Below are 19,239 nucleotides of genomic sequence, written 5' to 3' on the forward strand. Positions count from 1 at the left end.
AAATCTGACAGATCTGTATGATTGTTTAACTCCATATTCACACATATCAGCTATTTGGATCATGAGATATACTATATATCATATAATAAGATGCAGCAGCAGAGTTTACTTCCAAAACCCAAGTGAAAGTATGTTAACCTTTTCGCGTGGTTTCAGATTTCCCAGAAGTATGTCAGGGAGCAGAGAAGGTGTTGTATCATCACAAGCCTTGGAGTTATCAAGTGTCACATGTGTAGTCTGACTTAAATTGGCATCTTGGCCTAAAAAAAATAAAATAAATATAAAATTAACCAGAACACATTCAATCAATCGTAACATTTGGATGGAAGGTTGTGTGAAAAAAAATATTGGGTGTTTAAATATGAGAGCAATGCTTAAAATCCTATTAAGGTCATATGAAATATATAAATATATAAAAAATATATAAATCGAATTGCATTGGGAACACTGCACATTACATTCTATATCAAAACATACAGAAAAATATATCTATTTTTGTATTTACCAAAAAGCAAGAAAAATAAATATTGGGCTAATCAAAAATAGCAGTGTCTGCATTTTCCTTTGCAATCAAATATTTACTATATGAACTAAAAATATCTTTAGACTTAGAATTGCTGTTAATAACAGTTGAACCTGGTGTCACTGACAGCGAGTCGGGATGAGTGTAGTTAAAAGTTGTGAAATTAGGCAATGCCTTGTATGTAATATAGGCTAATATAATAATGTATTGTAAATAATGTATTTTAATCGCTTGTCAATGTCATCAATTTCATGCGACGCCGTACACACTAGGACCCGACCGACACTTTTGAGGCCGATACTGATTTTTGGCAGAAAAAAATACTGATTACCGATTAATCTGCCGATCATTTAAAAATATATATTTAATGCATAAAATATATATTTTTGGCTTCTTGGGGGCAGTGTGGTGCCGTTCATCCATGTTGTACACACTTAAAGTTAGTACAGAAGAAAGTTGAGATTGAATTCTATTAACTCAGTTTTCACACATTGGGAAGAATTTGTGCCTTCCCACAACATTTGTTTGTGGATATTAATTATTTGAAGAAAGAAACACTCCCTAAGATGATCCTCCCTTCATTTTAGCATTAGCGTTAGGCTAGCGATGTTTTAAAAATTAAGCATGTTTTGTATTTGAATATACGTTGGATGTAATTCTTATCGTTGTGTGTTTAGTTTTACAGTTAACTGCAACTGGGGTGTCATTAAACAGCTTAAATGATGCTTAGGGACAACAGAATAACCAGAATAACATACGCTACGCACTTGTTAGTTGCTAATGCTACGCATACAAAATGGTGCATTCAGGGTACTTTCACAGCGTCAGAAGCTACGTTTTTCTTCGATAACGTTATAAGGGAAAAATAATTGGCTATTTGGCCAAATTGGTGTTTGAAGGGCGATAATTGGCCGATTATAATCGGTGCTCGATTAATCGCTCGGGCCCTAGTACACACTACTTTATCAACGTGTTAAATTGACATTTTACCTGAGTCACAAATAACACCCCAAATTTTCACTTTATGCTCTTAAGTGGGGTTCAATAACAATCAAATATGAGCTCTGAAATATAAAACTTGAAGATGAAAAATTAACGCAATGGTCTTCCTAAGGCTATTCCCCCTGCCTCAAAATGCATGCCGCATATATGGAGTGACTGGTAAATACAGTAGCGTGGGGTTCCTTATGTATTACGGTGGGGTAGGGGGACTGTGTTGGACCATTATAAGATTTTCATTTTCTTAATGTGACCAAAAGCATTTAACATCCAACATGAAAAGTTATCAATAAACTTGTCACTAACCATAACAAATGGCAAAAAAAATTAATTCACACAAAATTATTAAATTAAATTTCCCACTGCAGTAATATGACCTCATTTAAACAAAAAACAAAAAATACCACAGGGCGCAACAATAAAATCACCAAACGTTGGCTAATGACTCAGAAGATTAATTGTAAGCTTAATGTGATCTTCAAAGTTAAGGCTGATTTAACCCATTAAGGCCTAAAGCACCCGCCTAAACATGCCTCTAAAACAAGGGTAGGCAAACTTGGTCCTCGAGGGCCGCAGTCCTGCATGTTTTGGATGTTTCACTTCTCCAACACAGCTGCTATACGATCAGCTCATCAGCAAGCTCTACATAAGCCTGATAACGATCTTGTTGATTGGAATCAGCTTGTGTTGGGACAGGGAAACATCCAAAACTTGCATGACTCCAGCCCTTGAGGAACGAGTTTGCCCACCCCTGCTCTAAAACATATGCGTGACTTTAGAATCACCCCCGAAAACCAGAGGTTTTCCTGCAAATTCAACAATATTGTCAATGCTTACTAAATAATTGATAGCTCCTGAAGCAGATAATATACATAGTGTAACATAATTCCAAAAATACCTGTAGCGTTCACACAAAACTAAGTTTATTATTATAAACTTCCAAAATATATAATTTTTAAAATCCACAAACAACTGTGTCTCATCTGCGGGTATATATTTACCTTCAACACTGGCACGCAGTTGTAATAACCTCGAGGAGTTGAGTGGTGATTATTCGTCGTCCATTCCATTACAAGGCTGTCAAAATTTTCAGTTAACCCAGTATACATGGAATAACCCGATGTAAAGGAGGCAAAGCACGGACGACATCATGGCAGAAATAGATGTAATTTCCGCTTCTAACTTTAAATGGTCAATAAAATGCATTATATTCATGTCACTCACCACGCTAAATTAAGTAGTCAATATCCTACTCGCTCCAGAAGTGTGGTTCTTGTCCGTACATGCCAGAAGCACGGACTTACTCGTTTGGAGAAAGCAGAAATATGTGTGTGTCATCTAATGTTCCTACACGGACGTGTATTGTTGAACACTGCAAGCTGGAGATAAACATTGTTTAAGCATTACGAGTGGTGTTGTGTCTGTCTCATTTGAATAGTTAACCTGTCACCAACTGTGGCATTTTTACCATAGAGACATAATATAACGTGAAAACGCAGCGGAGAAATCAATGTATTCAAGCAAGGCTCGTGTAAAGTGAGACAACGGCGATGCGCATACAAGTCGTTACTACAAAGACCAAGATTCCTTGGAACAACAAATAAGAAAAGAAGAAGAAAAAGAGACGAAGAGGTTGTGAGCATGCACACAATGAAAATCAACGCCTTGTTAATTCGTGGTATTCCGAATGCGTTTATTTGAACCAGTATTCTGGTTATGAAAGCCGTAACCCAGGCATCTTAATGGGGTTTTTAAAAACCTGAATAAGATGCCTGGGTTTTATTCGGGTTATTCGCATGTTTACATGACCTTTCAAAATCCGAATATTGCCAATATTCGGGTTTTAAAACGGTTATTGCCTGCATGTAAACGTAGTCAGTGTCTACAAGCATATTTCTTAACAATATGTCACTGTTGACTGGTTACTCTGATTCAAAGTCCTCCCGCACCATTATCAATCGTGTTATTTATTCCATAACACCCGCGAATCTGCATCAGCCATGAAGGCTCGAATAAAATTCCAAGACATGAGACTCCCTCTTGTGTATATTCTGATGCATTTCATCGACTAAGAGACAAAAAAATTGGTCAAAACAAAATTATGTATCCGCTCTTACGGCTTTCAAGGTAGAAGCGCGCTAGAGAGCTCCGGCTCTGGTGGTAGAAACGCGGTAATGCGCTTCCTGCCTTAATGGGTTAATCTGTTGAGAGGTCAAACTTCCTTAACTTTTAGTAGGACAGTAACGTGAAAAATCTGCTTTTGGGAGCTTTTAGCCATGTTAAAATGCTAATTCCTCAGCCAAAACATCACCAAAGTGGTGTTTTCCTCCATTCACCCATCTATGAGAAATTCTAGGCCATTCTGCTCTCCAAGCACCAGCTCCTCCCAACCTGAGAAAACGAGCGAATGCTCACTCTATGACGTCATCAGGTGCAGACCCACCCCCGCACCGCCTCTGCAGACTAAACACACGCCCACTTTTTCTGAGACCTCCACGCTTGCAGGATAGTGATAAAAGTAGACTTCATCAATACACATTCTGTCCAAATGAATTAAAAACCAATCAATTATCCTTCACATTTGCAATGGCAAAGTGCAACGACAACTGGCTGTCTTAACTTCCCAGAAATGTTTCGTGGTGCCTGACACTTGTGTGAACGACAAAAAGTTCTGTCATTGAACCTAACTGAACAAATGGTTTATTGGTTTGCGCGCTCACCCTGAGAACAGAAGGACCCTGGTTCACGTCCCACTCAGTATTTTTTTTCATTTTCCCTCCCCTCCTCCTACTCAATGATTTCTCTTGTGGCAAAGGACTTGTTTTGTTTCAAATGTTTATTGAAGAATTGAACATCCAATTTCCACATTTAGAGAAGACGCGGTTGTACTGCAAGGGTCGGTCAGTCTTATGTGGCCACTCAGAAGAGCTCTCCAGAGTTTTGTGAGAGCGGTACCGGCTTAGGACAAGAGGGGCGCGGCGACCAAACAGGGAGAGTCGGGTTTTTACTGAACCGGGCATTTTACTTCCACGTTAGAAAAATAGCCAGCAAAATACCTAATATTTCATAAAAAATTAGAACGCCATGGTGTGTCAAAGGTAAGATTTAATCATTACATGCCTATAGTTAACTGTGCTGTGGAAGGGCTTAAAATACCAAGATACATCCAATTTAAAGGGTTCATATCTCGGATTTCCTTACTTGCTATTGGAATTGACTTCCCAGTGATCTTTTGACAGTTCCTGAAAATTTGGGGTCAATATATTTTCAATAAGGTACTGGTTGCTATAGACATTTGAAAGATGCAAGGACCAAAACTTATTATTTTAAAGGGAATTAAGTGTAAAAGTTGAATATATAAATATCTCAATTTAGATTTTTTTGACACACGAGGGCCCTTTTGCCAAAGCCGGTTACATATAGTATAGGTTGGATACATGTAACCTGGCCGTTAAGTTGGAGGTCACATGTCAAAAAATCAGATACATATTTATCTAGGACCACAAAGGAAAGTGACCCAGGTTGGATTTGAAAAAAAAAAAAAATCGGAATTGAGCCATTTAATTTGGGTCACATTTGCTTGCAGTGTGACCGAGCCTAAAATGGATTAACAACGCAATGTATTATGGATAAGATTACCTGGTTTGAGTCCTGCAGTCAGTTTCACATCTTTGGCTACACCCTCTTCCAGTGATTGGACAGTACAGTGAATACAGTACATTTCATTGCTGAGAGCAGGAGGCTGATGACTCAGCTCTACATAGATCTTTGGAACCCTAGACATTATCCTGGACAATACATTACAGCAATTGAAACAAATCACAACATATATTTAGAATACGTATATGGCATAGTGTGAACTGAAGACGTTATTAAGGAGGGAAATCAAACTTATCAGTCTCACATGGTATTTTGTAGGATGGTCATGTAATCCCAAGACAAGTCTTCCTCTGTGTCAAGCCAAAGTGGTGAGTTGTTAGACTGCAGGAACTCATGGGTTGTAGCTGCGTCTCCACCTGCCCCTCTCCATCTCAGAAACACACAGCGACCACTGCCACTGCCAAGCATAACCTCTATACCTGTCATCTGACAGACAGAAGTAAACAAAGTACATTTACAAAAATATTTAACATAATAAGTTTGTTTAAAATACAGTAATTCCTCACTTTACGCGGGTGTTATGTTCCACACCCACCTGCGATAGTTCAATTTCCATTAAGTAGAGCAGTGATTCTTAACCATTGGGCCGCGGCCCAAGGAGTGGGCCGCCCGCGACGCCCGCAGGCAGCTTTCAATTGAGGCTTTGTACACATGTAGCAGGGTATTTTTAAAACCGAATATTTCCCCTCCTCCCAACTTTCCAACAAAAATCTGTAATATTGCCCAGTAGTATTGTGTTAAATTAATTAAGTCATAATCCTCCGTATTTCTGTTTAGCCACGCTGCTGTCAGCATGTTGTGTGGCGAGGCACGAGGAGTGCAACAGCTCCTTCCGGTTACTGCACGCAATCTACGAGGCTGTTCCAAAATTAGAAATAGCATCACAGAACCTCCGTTGAATGAGCTGCTCTTGAAGCTCGCAAATATCTTGCATCTGATTACGCCAAAAATATGCAGGGAAAAAATGCATTACATCGGAATTTCATGTTTTCTTCTATTTCCGGGTTTTGTTATGCGTTCAGCCCTCGTCATTTTTGTCCAATGGGAGCACAGATCACCACACGGGTCAACGTGATTACGCAAATAGTCTATTTTCAAAAAGCACACAAAACCGCAACAGATGAAAAAAAAAAAAAGTCCGCTTTTGGTCCGGACCAAACAAGCGGATTTAAGGACTTTTCTGGTCTAAATACACCCATAGACAAATGGACGCTGCAATTAATTAGAATTACTCACCGTTTCCTTGTTGAATGTTGAACAGCGAGAGGCGCTTAACTAGACTTAATTTAGTTATTAATTAAGCTATTACAAATAATAATAAGTCAACATAAATCATAATTTCTGAATGGGCCCCGGTACACTTTTACAGGAAAAGTTGGGCACCAATGTAAAAAAGTAATAAGTAGTAAGGTCGAAGTTTGACATCCTGAGATCAGATATTTTTCTTCACTGTGATGTGCCCTGGATTTCGGAGGTTCTTTGTTTGTTATTCTTTGGTTTTGCCGCTCATCTTAGTATCTCTGTCCACAAGGACCGGCATGAAACCAGGTAAGCATACCAGGCTGCACACCAGGTATGTCAGCTGGTTCCTCACAAGTGTGATCACACTTGTTAGAGTTGACATTGCAGATAACGATCAAAGGGTGGGCAGGCTTGTATCTTGTCTTTTTGGCTGACAACTTAGCCTTAAACTAAGCATAGCGATGCACTTTTTTCAATGCTGTTGGGATATGATTTCAGAGAAGGGTTTGCCTTGTGGTGCAACTTTCCCTGAAGTCATAGTTGGTAACGAAACATCTGTGAAAAACACATTAATAAACACAACACTATGGAAGCCACATATACAGTAAATGCTGGCGGTCAAAGAGTGGTGCTTGACAACCATTTCTTCCATTAGTTTGAACATCTGAATTTGTTTGTCTGCAATGGAGCTGGCAATTAAGTTTACAAATAGGCCTGTCACGATAATTACTACATCGACTTATCGCTCGATGAGAGAAAATGGAGATGGGCAATAGCGTTTTCTCAGCCTCAATAAATGCTCATTTACATTGTGTTTGCTCACATACTGTGGCTGCTCAAAAGTTTGTTAACCCTGCAGGCATGGTCATACTTTTTGTATAAAATATTAAAATAACCTTATGAAATGTTTAGTCATACCCAAATCTGCAATGCTGACATTGAAAATAATGGACTTGAACAAAAATAATTATAATTTTGTCATTCAGTCTTGAACAAAAGTTGTTGATTTAAGAAAAACTTTGAATTTATGGGTGCAAAAGTATGTGAAATTCTCACTTAATCAGACATTGCACCTCCTCTTGCAATGAGAACTTAATCCAAACACTTTCTTTAGTGACTTATCAGTCTTTCACATCTACTTTGGGGGAATTTTTGCCAATCTTCCTTGCAAAGTGCAGCCAGTTGAGAGAGGTTGGATGGGCGTCGAGCATAAACTGCCCGCTTCACGTCCCGCCACAGTATTTCAACAGAATTTAAGTCGGGACTTTGACTGGGCACATCCTGAACAAGAATCTTGTTGTTCTTCAGCCATTCCTTGGTTATATTGCTGGAATGCTTTGGATTATTGTCATATTGCATGATCCATCGTCTACCAGGCTGTAACTTCACAAAGGACGGCTTCAGGTTATGTTCCAGGATTTCACAATATTCCTCTGAATTCATTATTCCCTGGATTATGTGGAGTTGTCCAGGTCCTGAGGATGAAAAGACAGCCCAGAATTTAACATTCTCACCCCCATGCTTCACTCTAGGGTGAAAGTTCTTTTGCTGGTATGTAGTGTTGACTTTTCACATAACATGACTGTTTTAGTTGTGACCAATCAGTTCAATTTTGGACTCATCTGTCCACAGAAGGGGCTTCCAAAAAGCTTCAGTGTTTTCCAGGTACTCGCTGGCACAGTTGAAATAGGCAGCTTTGATCTTTTTTGTGAGCAGAGGCTTCTACCTAGCAAGCCTTCCATAAAAGCCTTGTCGATTGACTTTTCTTCTGATTGTTGAAGCATGCACATGTGTCCCAGATGCAGCAAGAGGTCTGCAAATCCCTTGATTTTTGAGTTGGCTTTTTACCTGAATTATCATTTTTCTTGTGGTTCTTGCTGATATTTTAGAAGGTCGTCAACTTCTAGGCAGGATTGTAGTATGAATGTAGGAATGATGAAGTTCAATTTTTTTTAGATGGCTTTATAGCTTTCCACAGACAGATGTCCTGCCACTTCCTGAGGTCCCCTGAGATTTCTCTTCCTCTCAGCATGACTGACCTGTATGGGTCCACCTGGGTAAGACTAAAGTGACGTGGTTTTGTCTCTGTTTCAGTCAGTGATGCACAATTTCTTTGCTAAACATCTAATTTCATTGGTCCATTTCAGCGGTTAGTTTAGCTACCAATTTGTCCTACCTGTTCCTACTTGACAGCTTGTTTTAAGCAATGCAGCTCAGGGTTCACTTACTTTTGCACCTACATGAATTGGCCAAAAACAATTTTTAATCACGTTTTCACTAGACAATAGATTTAAAAAAAGAAAAAGAAAAAATAATGCATTGAATTGATAAACCTACACCTGTTATTTCATATAAAATTTAATGATTCAGATTGAACAACAAAATCAGGTTGAAACATTTGGAATGTCCAAATTGCTCGATGTTCACAAACTATTGAGCAGCACTGTACGTTATTAACTAATTTGCTCCCAAAAACGTCTAGATACGTTCTATTTTAAATTTTAAATTTTAAAAAAGTATCCCAAAGACGTAGTATATGTTTTTTTTTTATGGGCTGAAGGGTGGAACAGCTTTTGAAACTCATTTAAACAGTTTGGTTCGCATGTGTCCCATTGATTCATAAGCGCACACAACTGTTTTTCTAATTTATTAAAGGTGCATTCTGGAGTTTGTCACTTTTTACTCGCTACTGTCATCTATGACTATTAAGTGTAACTGCAGCCTCTGTGTGTCTGTTGTGCTCATGCAAGGAGCCACTCATAGAAACTGTCGAGTGTTCCCCCAGAACACTCCTCACTGAAAGGAAGATACAAGCTCATAAGCGCAGCCACAGTTTAAAAGTTAGGGCTCTTTGTACTCGTCTGCACCTTTAATGAACTGCAGCAGTCCATACTAGTGCTAATAATCGGCAAGTAGAATTGATGCTTTGCCAGTTCAACCATGCACATCGGCTAACAGCTGTCCTCTAATGGTGCTCTTTTTGTACTATTCCATTGCTTTTTTTATCCACCATAGGTTCTCCAAACATTCGCCCACCAGGAATTTAAAGATATTGGCGACTGCACCAGATGTCCATTTCAATTGACAGCGAGACCAGCACACCGAGTCTATATCTCTCCAATGTTAGTGCTTTGAGGGAACCTACAACTCGCTTGAAATCGCTATACTGTATATTTATACAAACACATCACTCTATGAATAATCATATAAGATTTATTTGTTTGGGCTTTTATTTTGGTTTGTATTGATTAGTTGAGTTGGAACACCCTTTCTTGAGCCAAGGTACCTGTTACTCATTTCAAAAATCAGCTGCTAAGCAGCAAACAAAAATAGAAAAAACATATGAATACTGTACTAGGGTTGTCAAAAGTATTGATACTTTCAAAAGTATCGATACTAACACATATCCGGATACAATACTACTTAAACATGGTATTGATAATGGTATCGTTGCCGCAGCGTCAGCCGCTCTACAAGCAGTGGACAGTCTCTGGCAGCCAGGAGCCCAGACCGCGACTTTGCTTGTTCAGTTACGTTTTACAGCTGCTAAGTATGGCCAGTGCGGCGGCAGGAGGGCCAAACCAGCCAGTCATTGTGGACAAGAACAAACAAGATGCCTTGTTGTTTTGTTATTATCCATTAGCCAGCTACCGTGGTTAGCTTTATGCTCGGTGAATGTTGTTTTGTTATGATCCATTAGTCGGCTACCGCGGTTAGCTTTATGCTCAGCGAATTTTGTTTTATTAGCCATTATCCGCTGGCTCACGGTTATCTTTATGCTCAGTTAATGTTGTTTTGTTATTAGCCATTAGCAGCAGACTCAGGGTTAGCTTTATGCTCAGTATGTGTACTTGTCCTATGTATTGTTGCTTCAAGTTGTGCCCTCAAAGTGTGTATTCATCGGGGCTCATTTGGAACGGCAAGACTCAGAGAGGAGCATATTGACACGATTGTCTTTATTGCAAAAAAAAATCTTTCAACAGCAAGACCAGTGAGTCGGCATCTTAAGTCATTCATAGAATAAAGTGCACTTTCTAAATCCTTGTATGCCTTAATGGATATTTACACTTTTCAATTTTAGCCAAAATCTTCGGCCGAAAATTGCAAAAATATGCATTTTCGGCATTCGGCCGAAATAAAATTAGAACAGAAAGAATATGGCCGACAGAGGATGTTGTGGTGACGCAGGCAAAAATAAAAGGAAGCGTCTGTTTGAATAAAACACCAAACATGGGGGTGGGTGTCCGCTTCACTGCCCGTGGCGTTTGTGAGTACCGCCAACTTCATTGTGCACACCAGAGAAGGAGAGGGGCGTTGCTTGGTAAACTATGTCGAAAAAGAGCGCTGCCGAGTACTGCACTACAGGTGAGACACTCTTTCTCCTGCAGCGCCTTCCTTTTTTTATTTGATGAGAGCCCCTCAAGCGCTTCCACTTTTTCACTTGCATTCTGGTGGCCATGCTAAATACTTAAGCTAATGTTAGCATTATTGCTATCAACAGTTTTAAAGAAGCAAACACTTACACTAACGCCGTGAGTGACTTTGCAGTCCGTTCCCAAAGCTGATTGCAAAGAAATGTATTTATTTATTTCTAAACGGTGGTGAATATGTAAATGTGCCAATTTCAAGTTCGCCCCACAGTGTTCCGCTCCAAATAGCCTACAAATGTGCCATCTGCACCGCAGGCATCCGTGCCCGCCGGTGTAAACTATTGTACATTAAAATGCTCAGTTGCTCATCCCGTTTGGTGTTTAATGTACCATTCGCCAACATGTCTGTGGTCTGGACACATTTCGATTTATATTGTGCTTTTATAAAACACCAGTGATAAATAGGTTGATTTTAACTAATTATAATAAATGCAATGATAACAAAAACATAGGCATAAATTTTTTTTTGCCGTTTCGGTTTTCGGCCAAGCATTTCTCATTTTTGGTTTTCGGTTTCGGTCAAAAAAATTCATTTTGGTGCATCCCTACTGATGTTTCCTATGTGTGTTTTTACCTCAGACAATCAAAAATGTTGCGTGTGGCAATTTTTGTGTGAGGTGTTCTTTAATTTGCATTAAATATAATTTATTTGCACTATGTAAAAAATTAAAATAAATAAAAATTCCCATTTTTAATTACTAATCATTTTATTTGATTATTTATTTGCGGTTATGTTAATAAAAATATTTTTCTTTGCATTTTTAAAGTATTTGTCTTTTTTCATGTCCACGTTATCAAAAATGGTATTGAGTATGGAGTATTTTGCTGGGTATCGATATTGAGATTGAAATTTTAGTATTGTGATAACCCTATACTGTACTGAAATAATGATCTTGTTGACTCTAAATTAATTTTTCTATTTATTTATTTTTTATGTAAAATTCTTTACCTTTAACAGTTGCATTTAAAAATGATATACTTAAGTTATTTTTGCTCTATAATATCGTCTAAAAAATATATATATATCGTGACAGGCCTATTTACAAATTAAGACAACACATTGCATTGCTGAGGTTAATGGAGGACAATCCAAAAAGTATAAAAACTCTGCTAACACCATGCCAAAACAAAACAAAATTCTCACTTCAATTTTTTTGCCAACATCTTTGGTTTTTGCCACAAAGCTGAAGTTGTAGCTTTTCATTTTCCCAGGCTGAAGGGTTTTGTACTCTTGACTTGATGTATCCAGAACACACCATTGATTGTATTCCTACAAAGAGAGAAATAAAGAAAACGTTTTATCCCATTACATCATACAGGGGTATTTTACCCTCATATTATGTAAAGTTGTTGAAGAAACATTTTTGTAAATGAAATCCTTTTTTTTGGGGGGGGGGGGGGGGGGTAAATTAATAGAATAATGCCTAAGAACATTTTACATATTTACTGCATTTTTCCAAGTACAAACTTTACAAATTAAATTGACTCCCTCGAGCTGGGTTTGGGAATTCCACACAGTGATATTTTGGCCTCTATGAGCCATCACCTGATCATAGTGAAGGGGTTTGTGTGTCACAATGACCCTAGGAGCTAAATTACTTGGGACTTTATGCAGGGTCAACCATGACAAACTGGTCCTAGATGAGCGATCAGACTAAGGATGGCTCAGAGAATAAAAACAGTGGATTTAGTTTTCCCTTGCCAAAACGCAGGTCGCCTCCATCTAAAGCCAGGCCAGGAGGTGGGGTTCTAAGGCAATGATCCGTTGGCCCGAGCCTGCACCCATGGGGCCCAGCCAGGCTCAAATGCTCGAAAGAACAATGTGGGTCCCCCTTGCCATGGACTCACCACCTGTTACATTCAAAAAGTCAAACTTCCATAGATTAGAGATTCAATTTAAAGTGATTTCAAGTATTTATTTGTTTATCTTTACATTATTTGGGCTTCCAGCTCATAAAACCCACAAAAACAGGATTTCAGCAAATTAGAACACTGTGAAGAAATCACCATGCATAGTTCCCAGTGTTTTGCATGGAAAAAAGGATGGATGGATCGTATTTTCAAAACAATATGTCAATCTTCTATAGCCATATTAACCACTGCTTCTAGGCACCATGGCATTGCCTGGGGGTCCTGGAAGCCCAGGCTTTCTTGAAGCTTGCTAATAATACAGTGTTCCCTAGTTTCTCACAGGTTCATCTTTCGCGGCCTGGCTGTTTTGCGTTTTTTTTACAGTGTGTTTTTTTTACAGCGTGATTTATTTTATTTTTTTATAGTTTATGCACGCGCCGTCCGTCGCATCCGTCAGACGGCTCAGCGTGCCGCCTGCCACCCGCCCCATGGTTCACACAGGCCCGCTCCAGCCACAGCGCTCGAGTGGAGCGCTCAAGTGGAGTTTCGGTGGCACGGCGACAATGCGATCCCGGTCAAAATGGGTTTACGTGTCCTGCCTCGTATCTTCATCATCTGTTGTATAATAATTAAATTAATAAAAATACTTTTAATGCGAAAAAAATTACTGTAAATGAAAACAGTGGAACCTCTGAGTTTGAACGTCTCGGAACTCGTACAAATCGGACTTCAACCAATAAATCTGAGTTTAAAAAAATGCCTCGGAGTTTGAACTAATTTTTGGAGTTTGAACACCCAAGCAAAGCAAACCAACAAGAAAGGCTGGGCTTTCAGGACCCAAAGGCAATGCCTTTTGGCATTGCCTGTGGGTCCCAGGCAATGCCTGGGCTTCGAGGCAGTGATTTTGGCAAAAGGATTCCCAACAACTATTGGAGATTGACATATCGTTTTGAAAATACCATCCATCCTTTTGTCCATGCAAAAAAATGGTAAGTATGAATGGTGATTTCTTCACAGTACAAAAAGTTTTTGAAATTCTGTTTTTGTGGGTTTTATGAGCTGGAAGCCCAATTAATGTAAAGATAGATAAATAAATACTTGAAATCACTTTAATTGTGAGCCCGGAATCTATACTCTATGAAAGTTTGACTCTTTATAACAAATTATGGAAATTATTCCTTTTTTCAAGGATATTCTAATTTTTTGACGAGCACCTGTAGATGGGCTCGCCTGCACACAGAACTTGGGCTTTGGCACCAATCAATATTCCCTCTAAGCAATGCTCATGTGGGGAATGGCATTGGGAAGAACGGCAACCCCGATCGGAACCCAAGTGGTGTTCTGTTATTGGACCCTTGTGCTCGCCATGGACTGCCCGATAATGACCACCATGTTTAGACATAAGGGTGTCCATATATGTACACTTTGCACCAGGACACCCAAAGCCGCATTTCAATGATCAACTTTGTGGTCATTTCATCGGACTTGCAGTCGCATATTTTGGACAGTTGGGGGAAGAGAGGGGCGGAGCGGTCAACCGATTACACATAGTGATGTGTTGGCTCCAATGGTGGGGGAGGATGCCGGTCTAACCTGGCAGACCCGAACGAATTGAGAAGGTTTGCTGCGAATGTCAGCAGCGCCCCATCACTACTATACGCACTGCTTCCTCCTCCTGAGATGCCAGATGGTGGAACATAAATTCCTCAAAGCCATCCTAAGTCGTTCTCCACTGCACTCTCCACCAGCACTGACGACCTCACAGCCACAGCTCCGATTGGCCCACCTCAACAATGAAGGTGCGGAACAGTGAAGCGAAGGCGGTTCAGAAAGCCGGGCAGCCGAGGACACCCCACTGATGTCCGAGGAGCGGTATGACCACAGATGGTAAAAATTGACGATTCTCTTTTTGCGAAGGTTAAAAATAGTTTCAAAAGTAAAAAATGAAAACCTGGGATGCAGGTAGATGGATGATTAGAAAAAAGAAGAGTTTGTCTCTAGCAAATGCCGCATAGCAACCTAGAAGTGCTGTGTAGCAACCCAGAAGTCCATATACTGTATACGATCAACATGTCATACATGATGAAACTGGCGGAACGCCAATCAGTCACCAAAACTCCTTTTTAAATTGTGTATAAACTCAAGTGTAAACAATAATACAATTACATACATAAAAATGATGCAAAAAATAATAATAACTTAAAATAACAATATTAACCTATAATGCATACAGCATAACCTCTGTGTACCTGATTGCTAAGGGTTACACCCAGTTTGGTGAATGACACAGGATGAGGACAGTCTGATCTCAGGAACACTTGGAGTTGGATGACTTCATCTACATGGAAACTGGGAGACCGGAATTTGGCTTTACATTGAACTAGGGTCAGACAAAGAGGGAGACAGTCAAGTTAAAAATGTCTTGCATAATTGTTAAGTTGCATAATTAATGGTGACCAGTGTTAGGCATGTTGCCCTAAACAGTAATTAGTTATAGTTACACATTACTTATTACAAAAAGTAATTCAGTTAGCAATGCAGTTAGTGCTTTGTAAAAAATAATTAATCACTCAGCACAGTAACTATGATATATTTCTGTTGTCTGTGTTGCTAACATTTTAACCAGCCAATCACATGTGCACGCACGCACACTGTTGGTTCATATGCTCTCTGTCTCATATGCTCACTGTGTGTCTTAGTTTCCCACACTATGCAGAGTCATGGTTCCACAAAAGAAAAAAATCACAGTCATCACACAGTTTTTGTTCAGAAAGAAGTTGCAAGTGCATTAAGACAACAACAAATACCGGCTCAGCCTCTGTACTGCAGTTAGGAGATTACTAGACATAGGAAGAAAAGCAACAACTGATTTGCAATTTCTGGCTAACAGCCAATCAGAGCGATTGTCACCAACACCAACTTGCATAAAAATAAAAATAAAAGACACAAAAATCTCTTAAAGGGATACTTAACTCATTAAGCCATTTTCAGCAGTAAAATGTTAATATTTTGTTCAGAATGAATGTTAAAACTTCATTATTTTAAATTTGGAAATTCCGACTTGATGGAATTGCAAATACAGAGCGCGCACAGAGATTCAAACTAGTCTATATCTTGTTTCTGACTTGGGTGAAAGGGTGAATAACCAATAGCGTCAAGCTAAATGGGGGATTAATCATCATTATTGGATGGGCATCATAGTAGGAGGCCCCTTGTTTCAGGGTCTAAATAGGGGTTTTCCCTTAAAAATTGAGGGAGGCAGTGGTAAAGAAACACTGCTGGAAGTGTGGTTAGGTGTGTTTGACTTCATGATTTTCATTTCAGTTTGTTTGTTATGCATATGTAAGTTATTTACATATTTTTGTGTTTGTTCCCTGCCTATTTCTTATGTTTAATATAGATAGATTTAAGGTTAAAAGCTGCAACATATTAACAAGGGATTTATCTGATCATAGCCCTATTTCGTTGTGTATTCAGATAGCTAGGAAGCAGCGTAACACACTGTGGAGATTTAATTCTAATATACTTAATGGCCCTGTCACTGTCTCAAAAATTAAGGATGACATAAAGGTATTTCTGGAAATCAATGACACAGGAGAACTCTCACCTATTATTCTATGGGACACGCTGAAGGCGGTTATGAGGGGCAATTTAATCTCCATAACTACACATCTTAAATGCCTCTAAGGGCAAAAACATATTTACAGGCGGAATTGAAACAACTGGAGGATGTAAATGACCCAAATCCTATCACAAAGAGGGAAATCAAAAAGTTACAAGGGGAAATTAATGATATTTATACACAGGAGGCTAACAAAAATAAAATTTGCAACCGCCTGTTTTAGCTAAGGATATTCAAAGCTTTCTCCGACAAAAAAACTCTCAAAAATATTTAAGTTACTTTCATACACAGATAAAATGTATTTACCCATCTTGAAATGGGAGACAAACCTGTCTATTGACCATTTGCACCGACATCACGAGATCACGTGACTGCCCTATGATGGACGGCGGAAGGAAATGATTGTTGAATGGAAGTGGACGTTACCCAGAGCGACTTAGTGACTTAGCGACTGCTATTTTACAAATTAAAAGTTATTATTGCCCATAGAGCCATGGTATCTACTACTTCAACCGAAATTTGCCTGTCAGTCGGAAGTTGCACACTTAGTCTGGAATTATAGAGAGCGTTATTTACTTAAGTTGGAGATTGCTAGTTTGAAAACAGCCCCTTACCTTCGGTTGCCTGCTGTTTTTACCAAGTTAATCAAATCGCCGACTTTGCCGGGATTTACAGCGCACGACCTATATCATTATGTAGTCAATGCCATCTCTTCTCCTTACACCGGGGCTGATTCAAAAGCTTGTCGCTGGCTGAGTCTCTGGGACAAGATGCTACGCTCACACCGGGGGACAATATACCTCGTAATGCAAAGGTAAAACTTGTTTATCATGCTAACTGACTTATTTTTACATAGTTTGTTCTATATTGAAACGCTGTGATGTTATGTTACTACTGTATGTTTACTAGCATGGAACAAATGACGATCGTAGAGGCAAGCTATGCAGTAATTTTATGAATATGACTAGGGATCTAGAGTAAAAAAACTCCAAGCACAAAGACGAAATCCCCCATTATTAAACAGTCAAATGCATTTAATAGTTTTGAAGAAAGTACATTTTAAAACTAAGCTGTGTGTTTATGAACTTAGAGTGGACGTTAACTATCTGGCTCGTTAATGTGATTTGAAACGCGCAATTCGACACCTCTGTTACAATCTTTGTTAGAGTATACGTTTACTAGTAAAATGTATGAACATTTATCTACTAATTACAACATTTATCTACTCACCTCGCAAAAAATGATCGCTGCAAATTCGTGAATACTTTGTGGGCTGCCAGTTCTTTTTCTGTTGATTGCTGCTATTAATCTATGTATTTTGTCTTCATTAGTAGGTATGTGATAAAAAGCAACATCTGCTTTACTCCTGTCTGTCTGTACAACCCACCGCACAGCAAGATATGACCATTTTATAAGATAATCGATTAGATAAAAGACTTTACGCTCTACAAGATTCAATAGTTACAATACAGGCAAGTGGCTCTTATGCCGTCCAGCATCCTGTAGGGGGCGTTCCCATGAGGGCTGTGACGTCACGTCCAAAAGGTCAATAGCTCCGGAATCTGACTTTTGGATTCAAGTTTGTAATAAAGTATTTAAAATGACAAAACACACAAATTTACAACTTATCCAAAATAAAATTATTCATAGAATACATATTACTCAATACATGAAGAAGAAAATGGGACTTTCAGACTTCAACATTTGTCTCTAGTGCTTACAAAACACGGCCGACACTTATTTTCATGCTATATGGTTATACACTCCGGTTATGTAATTCTGGATTAAAGTCTTAGAAAAACTTTCCGCTATCTTGGACTGTAGGATACCTTTATCGCCAAGCTTGTGTTTGAATAAAAAATAAATATAAACATTTATACAAACATGATCTACGTACATAGAATCTTTTAATTTAAATCTGGTAACTTGATTCTGCCTGTTAGCGATAGCCACCACACCGCTATAACTTATATTGCTGCTTCTGTATTTGGCATTTTGTAACTAATGGTTGTGTTTTTATAGTCATGAACCCAGTTGCTGCCAGCAGGATCGAGTAGACCACATCAAATGACACCTTACAGTCACTAATTCCTCAATATTCACTTCCAATGGGCACTAAGTTTTTCGGAATCACTGCATGCTTGTTGGTTAACTTTGTAGGTGCTGTCCTCCCGTTCGTGGGCGTGCCCCTCCTTTGGCTGCTGGGTGGCGGCTGCGTCTCGGTCGTTTCCTGGGTCTCTTGGGGGTGCTGCGTTGGGGTGCTTTCCCTGGTGTGTTGGGATACTCTCCCTGTTGTTCGGGGCGGCGCCGCCCCGACGCAGTTCATTGCTCCGCGCTTGGCGATGCAGTTTGCTACTCCGCTGTCTAGCCCCTCTCCGGCACCAATTCCTGGGTACGGGGCGTCGATGGGATTTGGGGGTCGGGGTGGGGTCAAGGGGGTGGTGGCTTGTTGGGGGGGGGGGGGGGGGTTTGTCCTGGGGTTTGGGGGCGGCGGGGGCTGGGCTGTGGAGGGTGGCGGGTGTGGGTTGAGGGGGTCGTGGGGAAAACGGAGGCTGTGGTCCGGTGGGGTGCCCGGTGGGCCTGCCGTGCCCCGTTCTGCTGCGTTGGGCTGGGGGCGCGGGCCGTGTTTAGGTGGGGGACGCTCCGGGCTCCTGAGTTTGCTCTCCGGCCAGTGGCCCCTGCAGGGGTTTGTGCCCTAGTGCTGCCGAGGCCTGGGGGGCCCTGGGGGGTTGTGCTTGCCCTGTCCTGGCCAGGGTTGACGGCTCCCCTCTTTGGTGGAGGTTTTTCATGCATGCCAGATTCACCACACCAGCATCTGCCGAAATTCAAACACAATCTGCTTCTTCCTCTGGACACTGAATCGGTGGAGGCTGATTTCTGTAGATCTCACTCTGCTTCATCCATCCTTCCTT

General features: G+C 40.0%; 1 protein-coding gene across 2 annotated transcripts in view; it reads right to left on the reverse strand.

Moving 5' to 3' along the window:
• trappc11 (trafficking protein particle complex subunit 11) overlaps positions 1–19,239 on the reverse strand; it is a 171,654-nt gene that overhangs the window by 55,450 nt on the left and 96,965 nt on the right. For both annotated transcript variants that reach the window (XM_077578862.1, XM_077578861.1), the window contains exons 17-21: positions 14,955–15,085; positions 11,999–12,124; positions 5,427–5,608; positions 5,162–5,310; positions 139–260 (exon numbers count right to left, since the gene is read on the reverse strand). In XM_077578862.1, coding sequence (XP_077434988.1) covers positions 139–260; positions 5,162–5,310; positions 5,427–5,608; positions 11,999–12,124; positions 14,955–15,085 — 710 coding nt within the window. The remainder of the gene's footprint in view (positions 1–138; positions 261–5,161; positions 5,311–5,426; positions 5,609–11,998; positions 12,125–14,954; positions 15,086–19,239) is intronic.

This window comes from Vanacampus margaritifer, chromosome 10, assembly GCF_051991255.1.
Source record: "Vanacampus margaritifer isolate UIUO_Vmar chromosome 10, RoL_Vmar_1.0, whole genome shotgun sequence".
NCBI lineage: Eukaryota > Metazoa > Chordata > Actinopteri > Syngnathiformes > Syngnathidae > Vanacampus > Vanacampus margaritifer.